The sequence below is a fragment of the Tursiops truncatus genome, chromosome 11 (genome assembly GCF_011762595.2).
Source record: "Tursiops truncatus isolate mTurTru1 chromosome 11, mTurTru1.mat.Y, whole genome shotgun sequence".
In the NCBI taxonomy this organism is placed as follows: Eukaryota; Metazoa; Chordata; class Mammalia; order Artiodactyla; family Delphinidae; genus Tursiops; species Tursiops truncatus.
Window position 1 is genome coordinate 62403591 of NC_047044.1, and position 14257 is coordinate 62417847.

The 14257-nt window shown below is 41.2% G+C and overlaps 1 protein-coding gene across 2 annotated transcripts in view; it reads left to right on the plus strand.

Moving 5' to 3' along the window:
- LIMA1 (LIM domain and actin binding 1) overlaps positions 1–14257 on the plus strand; it is an 83248-nt gene that overhangs the window by 20522 nt on the left and 48469 nt on the right. For both annotated transcript variants that reach the window (XM_019934458.3, XM_019934462.3), the window contains exon 2: positions 8327–8468. In XM_019934458.3, the coding sequence (XP_019790017.1) occupies positions 8350–8468 (119 nt within the window). In that variant the 5' untranslated portion in view covers positions 8327–8349. The remainder of the gene's footprint in view (positions 1–8326; positions 8469–14257) is intronic.

Consider the following 14257-nt stretch of genomic DNA (forward strand, 5'->3'; position numbering starts at 1 on the left):
CTCACTGTTGTGGCCTCTCCCATTGTGGAGCACAGGCTCCGGACGCACAGGCTCAGCGGCCATGTCTCACGGGCCTAGCCGCTCTGCGGCATGTGGGATCTTCCCGGACCGGGGCACGAACCCGTGTCCGTTGCATCGGCAGGCGGACTCTCAACCACTGCACCACCAGGAAAGCCCCCTCTTAGTGTTTTTAAGAACAAAATATTCTTATAGAGGAGATAAGAAAGAGACAAATGTTATTGGTAACTCTGACCTGATGCAAATATCTATATCCTTGCTGACCCTGGGGAATTTGGTCATTGTTACAATTTCCCCATTGTCTAGGATATATGTTTCTACAGAGACCTGGCTGAAGCTCTTCCAAGAACAGTAGCAATGATTATTCTAACATGCTATAGACTTGTATGTCACCATGTTGCTGAATAATAGAGTAGTGAGCCTTTTATGCATAGTATTTGAAGTTATTTAGTGTTTTCATTTTCTTTTTTCATATCATTTGAGTTTATCTCAGAGTTTGAATAAGCTAAAATTACTAATTCACAGTTCTGAAAAATGATATTTACCGTCTCAACTTGCCTTAGGACTATATAATGGCAGTCATTTTTTGTACTAATAGTGTTTTGGATAAAATTGAAACCTTCATGCAGTTTTATTCAAGACATATTTATAGAGTTCCTTCTATTTAAAAAAAGCAAGATACTAGGAAGGCAAGAGGCAAAGTAGATCTATCCTCTCACCTCAAGAAACTTTCTATTGAGTATGATTTATAAAATTATTATAAGGCAGAGGAAGTGACCTATGCTGATTGGGAGAAGGCTAGGGCAGTTCAGGAAAGGGTTCTTTGAGGAGGTAGTCTTTTCACTTGAGTCTTGAAAGGTGAATATATTGAGGAAGGGATAACAGTCTAAGTGTAAAGAAGAAATATATGGTGTATCAAGGGAGTAGAAACTGGCAATGGCATCATTTTGGAGATTCTAGATTTCGCTCCACATTCTATGAAATTAAGCTTCTCACCCTCAGAGAAAGAAGTTACAAATAAATAAAAGGGAATACTAGAATGAATTTTGTGATGCTAGATTGGAGTCAGAAGTATCACTATGAATTTATAGTTTAAAAATATATATGTATATATTTATAAATTTATATATAAATATATATAGGTAAATATAGAGATAAATATAGAAATATAGATGTGTATATATATATATGGGTTAATATACATACATATATTCCTAGTTCTGTCCCCTGAGAGCCTAGAAGCAGTGACATCTCCGTAGCAATGAGTACACCTAATGTCCAGATCTTGGTATCTGCAATAAAAGGAACCAGACTTCCTTGGAGAAGTGGTTGATTCCAGAGCTGGGGCAGGGCAAGCACAAGATGAATCTGAAACATCTTACAGAGCTAGAAAGTGAGGAAGTGCTTAAAAAAAATTGGTGGCATCTTGAAAGGACACCTGAGCCAAGCTGAAAGAGCTTCAAATGGCCAAGGTAGAATAATCTATGCAACAAAATAACATAACCCAGGGAATAAAATAATCCAGGAATTATCATAACCCAGAGAATAAAATAAATATCCATGAGTCTGTACGAGTATAAATAAATGATTGAATAAATAAATGAGGGAGAAAGGGTAATTCCTCCTTATAGGATAATTCTTCCTTATATAATAATTCCAATTAATAAATGTAGAAGGAATGAGGGCAACAGAAAATCACCATTGGAACACCACAGTATGGGACTTCCCTGGTGGTCTGGTAGTTAAGACTCCCGTGCTTCCACTGCAGGGGGCGCAGATTCGATCCCTGGTCGGGGAACTAAGGGATATAAAGGGAAGAAGATAGTCACTTTATAGTGGAGAAACGTGGCAGGTACCACCTTAACCAAGTGATCAAGGTTAACATCATCAGTAATAAGGTATCAAAATCATGTATCCTCTGATATGATGCACTGAGGAGGCACATCAGCTCTGTAGTAGTCTTCCCCAGATTCTATAACCTCAATCTAATCTGAGAAAACATCATATTTAAAAAAAAAAAACAACTTCTTTTTAAGAATTGAGAGATGTTCCAGGCTTATCTTGTTTTGTTTCATCTCTTTTTTAAAAAATTAATTAATTTATTTGGCTGTGTTGGGTCTTGGTTGCGGCATGCGGGATTTTTTTGTTGTGGCGTGTGGGCTTAGTTGCCCGCCCCCGGCAAGTGGGATCTTAGTTCCCCAAACAAGGATCGACCGGAGTTCAGCTGGAAGGCAGATTCTTAAGCACTGGACCACCAGGGAAGTCCCCATCTCTTTTTTTTTAATTGAAGTATAGTTGATTTATAATGTTGTGTTAGTTTCAGGTGTGCAGCAAAGTGATTCAGTTATACATTTACATATAATATCGATTCTTCTTCAGATTCTTTTCCCTTATAGATTATTATTAGATACTGAGGATAGTTCCCTGTCCAGGCTTATCTTGTATTTGCCCTTCCCCAGCTCTGTATCAACCACTTCTCCAAGGAACCCGGGTTCTTTTTATTCGAGAAACCAAGAAACCCATATTAGGGCCAGTCTACATAATATCTGCCAGTAGTCTTTAAAGTGTCAAGGCCATTCAAGGCAAGGAAAAACAGAAGAACTGTCAGAGATTGGAGGAGCCTTAAGGAGACACAACAACTAAGTGCAGTATAGGGTGCTAGAATAGAAAGAGGACATTAATGAAAAAACTGGTAAAATTTGAATATAGTTTATAGTTTCTTTGGTAGTACTGTACCAATGTTAATTTCTTAATTTTGATAATCGTACTGTGGTAATGTAAGATAAAGCTAGGTGAAAAGTATATGGAAACGTTTTACTATCTTTGCAGCTCCTGTGTAAATCTAAAATTACTTCAACATCAGGACTTCCCTGGCAGTCCAGTGGTTAAGACTCTGTGCTTCCACTGCAGGGGACTAGGGTTCCATCCCTGGTCGGGGAACTAAGATCCCACATGCCGCATGGCCCGGGTGAATTTAGTCACTTTTTTTTTTTTTTGCGGTACGCGGGCCTCTCACTGTTGTGGCCTCTCCCGTTGCGGAGCACAGGCTCCGGACGCGCAGGCTCAGCGGCCATGGCTCACGGGCCCAGCCGCTCCGCGGCATGTGGGATCTTCCCGGACCGGGGCACGAACCCGTGTCCCCTTGCATCGGCAGGCGGACTCTCAACCACTGTGCCACCAGGGAAGCCCTAGTCACTATTTTTTGTACAAAAATATACCCTTAGAGATAAATGTAGTTTATATTCTAAAAAAAATTATGTGGGAACACATTTCATGTTGCTTTTGCTTAGAATTTCCCTTTGCACCTTGAAGTTTTTTAGATTGTTTTTTTCTTTTAATTAAGTCTACAATCTATTTCTAAAAGATAACATTTTTTCTTAACAAGTGAGTTTGTACTTTGTTCTCTATTTTGAGGTTATGTTCAAGCAACTATGCCTGTTGCACAAGCAGCCATCTCAGGAGGAAAAAAAAAAAGAGAGAGAGCAAGAAAGATATGACTGAGATTGGATTTTTTTTTAAAATTGGGGTATAGTTGCTTTACAATCTTGTGTTAGTTTCTGCTGTACAACGAAGTTAATCAGCTATATGTATACATATATCCCCTCCCTCTTGGGCCTTCCTCTCACCCTACCCCTGATCCCACCCATCTAAGTCACCACAGAGCACCAAGCTGAGCTCCCTGTGCTACTGTACAACAGGTTGCCACTAGCTGTCTGTTTTACACATGGTAGTGTGTATATATGTCAATCCCATGAGATTGGATTTTTAAGAACAGGATTTTATTAGTGGCAGCTCCTTTGCTTTTGTCCCAGCCTTGTTTCCGGGAGACAATTCGCTTGGTTAGGTAAAGCTGTAGATGAATTTATTAGAGCTGGTTTCCCAAGCAGTTCCAGGCCTCACCCTAAGCAATCTCTTGAGGAAGCAGATACCTGGGGCCAAATTTCCCAGTGTGTCATTGCCCAACCCTTTATTTTCAAGGACCTTTGTTCAGAGATCTTTATATCCAGGCTATAGCTCACCCAAAGGGGTTTAGCTGTTCCACCTCAAGCTACCTGGTGTGATAAAACAACTTTGAACTGGGAATAGCTCTGGCTCTCATCCTGACTAGCTGGTGAGTTTGGGAGAGTTATCGGGTGTTTATGTGGCTTAATTCCCTTACTGTAAAAAGGGGGATTTGATTACTTGATGTCTCTCTTGATGTAAAAATCTGCCATATGTACCTGAAACGGAAGGCATCTTCCTCTTAGCAAATAGTTCCCCTTTCTATGTATCGCATTATTACTTGCTGTACCACTGTCCTAGTCTCTGAGGCTAGGTTAATCTTAGAGTTATTTTTGTTATATCTGTTTCCTTTAACTCTTGCACAAAGTTCTGCCAATCCAGCAGTTCTTCCTTCACAGTTGAAGTTTGGGTTTTGGAGTCTCACTGGATTCTGCCTGGGCCGTATGTTAGCTAGATGACCGTAGGCAAATTATTCAACCTCAATAAACCACAGGTGGCTTTTTTGTTTGTTTGTTTGTGTTTGTTTTTTAACGGAAATAGTCTATCTCCAGGAGTGTTGTAAGAATTAGAGTTAGTAAGTGCCCGATAAGTGATAGCTGCCGTCATTATTTGTATATGACAATGCAATGGATTGGATCTTAAAATCCACTGGGCTTCTGGAAAGAATATTCAAGGATATTGTAGCCCAAACTGAATACATCCTTCTGGAAGAGTTTTTTTAGGTGTTGTACATGCCCTTTTCACTCTTAACAGGATTTCTAGGATTAAGGAAGTTGTCCTGAAGTCTGAGAATGGGACTGTCATCTGAGACAGAGTGGGTGAGTTGGGGGAGATATCACACATTTAATGCAAGCCCAGAAAGCCAAGATATTCATGATGGGAGAGTATTTCAAACAGGCCCAAGGTAACTTTAAGTTTCTCTGAAATTCTTTTCAGAGCAACTTAAAGTTACCTCTGATGCTAAACTTAAAGTTATCTCTGATGCTAACCATTCTGGGAATATACTTGCCACCACACTCTTACCGAAAGATCATTTGTGTGGGTTGCAGCTAGGTGAGTTCAGAGATTTTGCTGCCCGGTTTTCGACCTTGGCTAAAGGTGATGGTCTTAATCATTACTCATACTCGTAGTGGAAAGAAAATTGACTTTGGAATCAGACAGAATATGGATTTGAATTCCAGCTCTGCTACTTTATAGCTAAGTAATCATTGTAAAGTTATTTAATATCTCTGAACCTCAGTTTCTTCATCATAAAGGTACGCTAATAAAACCAATCTTTTAAAGTGGTTGTGAGGATTGAGACGTGCTTTGCGTAACTAGATGTTTTTAGATGTTTTAAAATGTTCCTTTCCTTCTAAGAGTCTGATTTTTAACCTTTCAACTCCCTGCTGTGTATCACTAGGATTTTTCTTGCTGGCATGTGTAAAGCACAGCTCTTCATTCCTCCTCTTCTTCCTCTATGTACTCTCTGTTAGTGGCATCAACAACCTTCTAATGGTTCAAGTTCGATGATGCCACCTTTGATTCCTTCTCTCACCCTAAGTCCGTTTTATTCTAAGAACTCTCAGTTCTTTCTTCCCACTTTTCCATTCCCACCTATGCTAATTTAAACCTTGATTACCTTTCACTTAGACAGTTTTAGGATCTTCTTGACTAGTAAATAAGACTCCAAGCTTTTCCGGTCTTATCAAGTTACACACTGCTGCAGAATCAGCTTTTATTTTTTAAATATTTATTTTATTTATTTATTTGGTTGTGCTGGGTCTTGGTTGGGGCAGGCGTGCTCCTTAGTTGCGGGAGCTATGCTCCTTAGTTGTGGCAGGTGTGCTCCTTAGTTGCGGCTCACTGGCTTCTTAGTTGCAGCACGTGTGCTCCTTAGTTGCAGCTCACTGGCTCCTTAGTTGCGGCATGCATGTGGGATCTAGTTCCCTCACCAGGGGTCGCACCCAGGCCCCCTGTGTTGGGAGCACGGAATCTTAACCACTGCACCACCAGGGAAGTCCCAGAATCAGCTTTTAAAACATGGCTTTTATTACGTTACTTGCTTTTTCAGAAACTCCCAGTGTTCCACCATTGAGACTGGGTAATCCACTACAGAGCTCTTTTCTTACAGATGTGGATACTGAGGCTCAGGGAAATCCTTTTTTTCATTTGCCATGAAGGTCACGCATGTGCTAGGGAATGACACATGACAACTAGATCTCATCTCTGCTCACCCACAGGCTAGTTCTTTCTGCTGTTGGAATATGGTCCCGATTCCTTAGCGTGGTTTTCTTTGTTGTTGTTGTTGTTGTTTTGGCCATGCCGCTTGGCTTGTGGAATCTTAGTTCCCCAACCAGGGATTGAACCCGGTCCCATGGCAGTGAAAGCACTGAGTCCTAACCACTGGACCACCAGGGAATCCTATTAGCATGGTTTTCAAGGCTGTTCCCAGTGTGTCCTCATTCTGTCTTTCCCTACCTTAACTTCTCTTGCATCTAGAGTCTAACTCCATTAATGCTTTTCCTTTTTTAATGAACAAGTGTAAGAACATATATTCTGTATTTTTTTTTGATCCATAATTGATCCCTTTAGAACTGACAACATTTATACCTGTACTTACATTGGAAGCATAATTGTACCAAATAATGTCTAAAAGTGTTGTTCGGTATTTCGTGGACTTGGCTTAAAGGGTCATTATTGTGGTTATACATAATTACGTTTAACTGAATAAACAGCTGTGTCATTTTCTTGTTAGAGAAACGCCTGCCAAGGTCTGGTAGGTCTGTCAGTTACAAACTGGAAAGCAGATAGACAAATGTCATATATTATTTGATACACGCAGGTTTATTTCAAAGAACATGTGTAGAATTAAGGTTATTTTATCCAGGGAGAAGAGATAATACAAAAAACTAACATTTATTGCTTACTTATTCTATGTCAGGGTCTTTTTTTCTTTATCTTATTTATTCCTCATAAAGATACCATGAAGTAAGTACTGTTGTTATGGATGAAAAATCTGAGTTTTAGGGAGGGACACAGAGCTTTAAGTAATGAGGCCAACACTCCCATTTAGTACATGTGTCTCTTGACATCAGAGCTCCTTACCATAAGAGGGTTCAATGTTGTCTTACAACATGGGGATTTAAACAAACAAACAAAAACAACAAAACTAATGTTGTTTTCAGACAAGGCTTTAGTGGGGAGAACAGGTACTACAAATGGAAAAGTAGTGTGGTCTTTTTGGGTCACTTATCACTTACTTTGCATCACAGGACTTTTAGTGTGAAATGGTAGCCCACATTGCTTGGTTAAGCACATTGTGTGTTCTGCTGTTGTCAAGGCTGTTGGAAGCAGTGCCTGATGAACCATATTTTCTACCAGATAAGTTATGCTCTGTGGTTGTCAGGAGAGCTACAAGTAGCACTTTCATTTATATTGTTCAGTCTTCAAATAAGGAAACTATTGACTCATTTCTAATCTCACCTCCAACAAAGGTTGGAACTCCTTTGATAATTACTGGGGCAAAAACAAATAATCCAGTTAATGGATAGGGTCTAGGTGATGTCAAGGGTATGGCTGTATATATTCTTTGACTTGAAGCCAGTACTAATATATTATACTTAAAATGTTCTTCATACTACTATAATTAATGCCTAGTATTTTAAGTATATTATCTCCTTAAAACCCACATCAAAAACCCTGTAAGGGTAGGTATTCTCATTTTACAGTGAGGCAACTAAAACTGAAAAGGTTATATAATTTGTTCAAGGTTACAAAATTTTGATTTCATTTGAAGTCTACCTTGCCTTAAAGCCCATGCTCTTTGTTTTATTCTATGCTGTATCCACAGCTCTCTCCCCAGCACCAAGTGGTCATTGCTACAGAACTTGGGGAGAGAGGGCAGCCAAAAAAACTTGGATGTAGGTAGAACCTAATTTGGACCTGACTCTACAGAGATGCCAATTGTACTTCCCCTGGGATGTAACTCAGAAGAGTGGGACATTTCACTCCAAATGTGACTTTGGAACAGGCTTAAGTTCAGGGAAAGGCCAATCACTGTTTGCACAGTGGGGTCAGTCATAAAATGATGGAAACTGAAAGGGACCTTAGAGATTACCTGATCTAACCTTCTCATTTTACAGGAAACTACAACCCAAATTCAATCATCTGACCAAGGTTACAGTTTTTGAGAGAACCGGTAGAGGACTACAGTCTGCTGCTCCAGGGCTCTCTGCTCTCTCACTTAACACCACACCGCTGCCAGTCCTTGGATGCTGGAGAATCCTCTTCTGTGTCTGATATTCTGACTTTCTTTGTCACATAGGTATTTCAGTATCTGTAGACAAGATGGAATCAACTCCATTTAATAGACGGCAATGGACTTCACTATCATTGAGGGTTACGGCCAAAGAACTTTCTCTTGTCAACAAGAACAAGTCATCGGCTATTGTAGAAATATTCTCCAAGTAAGTGCTGATCCTGGTCCAAAAGGACCATCTGTCTTGAGCAAACATTACCACCTGTCAGGGAGATTGGTAAAGGAAGTACATGGTGTAAAATGGCTTTTCTGAGCACCTTCTGGATTTTAAGTACCACACAAGGCTCTGTGGAGAAGGAAGATGATGATAATCAGGATACACATTCTCTGTACTTGACTTTTTGTTCAGTTGGGGAAAGAAAGAATTATAAACACAAAAGAAATTATAAAACACATTAGTTATTAAGCAAAATGTCAGCAAGTCCAGAATGAACAGGAGTAAGGACTAGATATAAAATACGAGAGAGAGAGTGAACACCGTGGGCAGAAGCTAGTCAGGAAGGCTTTCTGGTTGAGATGAATTTTGAGGTAGGTTTTTACTTGAAGGGAGTATTAGGTGCACTCTGTGCCTGCATGGTCCAATAGGGTAGCCACTACATATGTGGCTACTTAAATTTAAATTAATTAAAATTAAAAACACTTAAAATTCAGTTCATCAGCTGCACTAGCCACGTTTCAAGTGCCAATGGCTACATGTAGCTGGTGGCCACCATACTGGACATCACAGAGGCATTTCACCATTGCATAAGGTTCTGTTGAACAGTGTAAACTATGTAGGCAGACTACAGCCTACTGGCTGCCTGTTTTAGTAAATAAAGGTTTATTAGAACATAGCCATGTCCTTTTGTGTATTGTCCATGGCTGCTTTCATGCAGCAGAGTTGCAGCAGCAGAATTGCAACAGAGACCATATGGCCCTCAAAGTCTAAAATATTTACTGTCTGGCTCTTTAAGAAAAAGTTTGCTGACCCCTGCTCTGGACCATGAGTTTTTTGGTACGAGGGCCCCTTTCCTGCGTATTTTATATCCCTAGTGTGTAGCATGGTGATTAGAACATAGTAGGCACTCAACAAATGTTGAGGGAATGGTATGTTAATAATATACCAGAGATGGTAAGCACGTTAACTTCACTCAAATAGAGATGCCATAGAGCTTAGGGCAGAGCTTACCTCACTAGTAGAGTTTGTTAATTAATGGGAAGCTATGATACGTGTAAGAGAAGAAAGGTGGTAAAGATTTGAAGAAAGTGATTCTGGAGCTATATCTAGAATACAGCTAAATACCAGTAGGAAGTTTCTGTAATCTGCACTGTCACCTTTTCTTCAGTGACAAATCCATCAACCACCTGCTCTGTGGAAAACACTGCCCTTCCATCCTGTTGACCATGGGTATCACTTAAGGTGGCATGGGGGGGGGTGAGACCGCATAGCTCTTTTACCTTCTACGTTATGCTTTTTACATTGCTTTAATTTTTATGTCAAATGTATCATTCTTATCAAAAAACGAAAATCAATAAAGCTATTTCAGAAAAAAGGGATCAAGCTCTGGAAAACTATTAAGACTTAATTCCTGACCTCAAGGAATGTAATACTACAGTTTAGTATAGTTTGTATAGTAGAGGAAGTCCCCAAACTTCCTTCATCTTAAGAATCACATGAGGTACCTGTTAATAATATGGTGTTCCAGGGAGTTCCCTGGTGGCCTAGTGGTTAGGATTCCGGGCTTTCACTGCCACGGCCCGCGTTCAATCCCTGGTTGGGGAACTGAGATCCCACCAGCCAAGTGGCGTGGCCAAAAAAAAAAAAAAAAAGGTGGGGGGGAATAATATGGTGTTCCAGTTATTGCTACACAGGAAAAAAAATCTTCAAAATTTAGTGGCTTGCAATAATGACAATACTTATTTTACTGTGAATCTCCAATTTGGGCAGGGCTTGCCTCTGTTCCCCTCACCATCCCCGGTATCTCAGAACTGGGGGCCCTAGTCATCTAAAGGCTTACTCACAAGTCAGGCGGTTGATGCTGGCAGTCATCTGGGATCTCAGCTGCGTCCATGATCAGAACACCTACATATGGCTTTTCCATGTGGCTGCTTGGCTTGCTTGGCTGGGTTCCAAGGGCAAGCATCCAGAGAGGGAGGGAAGGAGGGAACAAAGAAGGAAGGGAGTCAGGGCCAGGGGTTGTGTAGCCTTTTATGACCCAGCCTCAGAAGTTATACAGTATCACTTTTTCCACATTCTCTTCATTAGCACCAAGTCACTAAAGCTGGCTCATGTTCAGAGGGAGGGGAATTTGACTGTACCTTTTGGTGAGAGAAATGTCAGAGATTTGGGGGGACATGTTTTAAAACCATCCTAAATGGCTTCTGAGGCTCCTCCCTTAAAGATTCTGATTCAGTGTATCTGGGATGGGACCCAGGAATTTGTGTTTTTGACAAGTATCCTAGTGATTTTTACCTTCAGGGAAGTTTAAGAAGCACTGGTAATGGAAGAGAGGGACTTATGAACTCAAAGCCGTGAACTTGAACGTAAAGCAGAACAAATAAGGTTTATTGGTTCAAGTAAACGTTCAAGTAAAGGCTTGTGGAAGCTGAACATGAATAAAGGGAATAGGAAAGCAAGGAGTCAATCGAGCATGGAGAAATACAGAAGGGAGAAGGGACTGGAACAGTTCAGTTAGGGCCAGATGCTGGAAGGCCTTGAGTGCCATGCTAAGTTTAGGATTTAGTTAGATAAACAACAGAAACAATGGAAAGTTTTTATGATCGGGCTTGTATTTAGTGCCCTCTTTTTTTTTTTTTTTTTTTTTGGCTGCAGCATGCAGGATCTTAGTTCCCTGACCAGGGATCAAACCAGTGTCCCCTGCAATGAAGTGTGGAGTCTTAACCACTGAACTGCTAGGGAAGTCTCTATCAGGCTTGTATTTAGAAAGATGCTTCTGGAAACAATGTAAAAGGTATATTGGAAAGGTGACAGATTGATAGCATGGAGACAAATTCTGAGGCTCCCTTGAGAACCCAAGTGAAAGCTATTGAGGGTGGGGGGCGGGAGGAGTGGAAAGGAAGGGAAGGATTTGAGACAGTGTTGAGCTGTGATTAATGGGACTTGGAAACTCCCTGTTCTGCAGAGAAACTTCTCCACATTCTTACCCTTTTCACCCTCCCTAGCCCCACCTCTCTTTCACTGAACTTGGCTTTCCCTCGCCAGGCATTCTGTTTCTGAGTAGCGCCTGCTCTTTCTGCACATGCTTCCCTGAAATATTCTGGGGCCAGGAGTCAGGGGTGCTACATCTCCGCTACTGTTTCCCATCCATTGTTTTTTTTTTGCCTAGTTCTGAGGTTGTAAACCTGTGCTTTGAGCTCACATCTAATCATAGCATTCTTATGCTCCCCTTCAGGACAGTGGTGTGCCAAGCTCCTTGCCTTCACTGGGGACACTAGCTTCCAGCTTCATTTTCTCCTCAGTGTTTCTCAATGGGGGTGCTATTAGCATTTTGGATTAGGCAGATCCTCCTTGTGCAGGATGTTCATCTTCTTGCCTTCCTCCCAATGCTAGTAGTACCCCATGATATTGTGGCAACCAAAAAAAAGTTGGGGAGAGACCCCAATAAGATTCTCACACATTTCCAAATGTCCCGGCCAGTAGTGCCCCCAGTGCAGAATCACTGGCCTACATAAATGACCTGTCTGACACTTTGGACTCATCATTTCTTATTTATTTATTTATTGGCCATGCCACATGGCTTGCGGGGTCTTAGTTTCCCGACCAGGGACTGAACTCAGGCCCTGGCAGTAAAAGCACTGAGTCCTAATCACTGGACCCCCAGGGAATTCCCATGGACTTGTCATTTCTTGATCCTCCCTACTTCTTCAACCTGCACATTGTCTCCCATGCCCCTGCATCTAGTCCCAACCTTTTCGTCACCCAGAATCCATCTCTGAAATGTGCATCTGGAAAACCTACTCTCTGATTAGAGCCTCCTTTTCTACTTGTTCCACTTTCTTATTCCCACTGACCCTGCTCTTTGGCCAAACCGGGACACCCAGGCCATGGATGTCAGTCCCCTTCCTGGCTTCACTTCCTTCCCTGCCTAACTCGGTCGGTCACCTCAGTGAAACTCTCTCCCCTTCCTCAGTTCGCATCCCCCTGTTTTATTCTGTCATTGTCCATTCCAGCCAATTCTCAAGATAGAGGATTTGGGTCCTGTAGTAGCACTGATGAGAGGAAGTAGGAAAAAGCTACTCATTTTAGGGGCTTCTTAATCTTGCAGAGAAAAGGTGCAAAGGGACCTTAAGAGGCCACCTTCTCATAGAATAGTAGGGTGACTGTCTTTTCTCCACAAAGGTTATAAAGGCAAATGGCAGTTACGCAAAACCGTAAATCCTGAAGCCATTAATCAGAATCAATATGCCAGGTACTACACTAGACTCTTGATGGAAATCGATACTATTTCTAATCCTAATAAAAACGATATGAGGGAGGGACTTCCCTGGTGGTCCAGTGGTTAAGACTCCGCACTTCCACCGCAAGAGCCTCGGGTTCAATTCCTGGTTGGGGAACTAAGATCCCGCATGCTGCATGGTATGGCCAACAAAACAGAACAAAATAAAACAAAAAAACTATGTGAGGAAGGGATATTATCCCTGTTTTATAGTTGAGAACACTGAGGGGTAGAGAGTAACCTGCCCAAGTTAATATTTTGATTTTTTTCTGTCTAGTATGTTTCTTCTGATGCATAGGTCCTACTAATGAACTGGTTTTGAAGGATGAATAGAATTTTATTTGGTAGGCCGGGACGATGGTGGTGACATTGCGGAGGAAGGGGAGTGATAGGAGGTAAGACACAGAAATGGGACAGGACATGATGTGCACTTAGGACAGTGAAAACCAGAGAATCAGCCTGGATTCCTTCTCCAGGTTTCGTACTTGGTGGAGACATATTGCCGACACTGCTTAAGGCTTTGAGGATTCACACACAGTAGGTTCCCAAAGCAGATTGCAGGACTGTTTTCCACAAAACATACATTAATTTTTACTTCTAACACCACGGACCTGATTTTCTCTTATTTTGTAACGATCTCTATTATGGGGTTTGGAATTAATAAATCCTATACAAGCCTAGTTAAGAGACTGTAGGAAATCTCGGGAGGTTTGTGACCAGAGACTAATATAAAAATGGTATTTGGAGGAAGCTTAATCTGGCTCTGCTGTTTGTAAGATTAGCTGGGCTTTACTTTCTAACTGTTGATAATGTTTTACATGGATGTATACATAAGAGTGATTTTTCTAGCATCACAGTTTGTGTCTTATGAGTGCTTTATAACTCCAGACTTATTTCTTTTACTAAACCTCTATACTATAAAAAGCATTAAGTTTGAGTAAGGAGGATGCTCTTGAACAGTCAGTTTGAACAGCTAGCTTTGGTTTCCCTCACAAATGACGGCAGCGTAGTATAATCCTTTGCTTGATTAAAATTTGACTCTTTCGGTAGAATTCGGTTTCTTTGCAGAAGGTTCCTCTTTGACTTATGTATTTTGGGAGCTGAAGGGAATCTAGCCCAGTGGTTTTCAAACTATCTTAATTGAGTTCTTCAGAGGAACCTCAGGGGCCAGTTCTGGGAAGACAGGAAGAGCCTGTGACCTTCCACCCCAGCCGTCCTGCTTTGATCCCTTTTATATGTGAGGTTCTAAGTTATCATTTGAAAAGAGGATTCTCCGACAAAAAAGAACTACTGCTAACTTTTGTCCCATTCCTCTGACAAATAAGGAACTTGTGGTCCAGCAATTACGACTAAAGATCACATCCCAAGATAGTGGCAGAGCTTAATCCAGGACACTTAATCCCTCCACCACCGTGCCTGCCCTCCTGTCGCTGCTTCTCCCACTCTTGTTATAACTTTACCCATTCCACAGTCCCAAGAAAGAACAGGGTTTATATTTAGT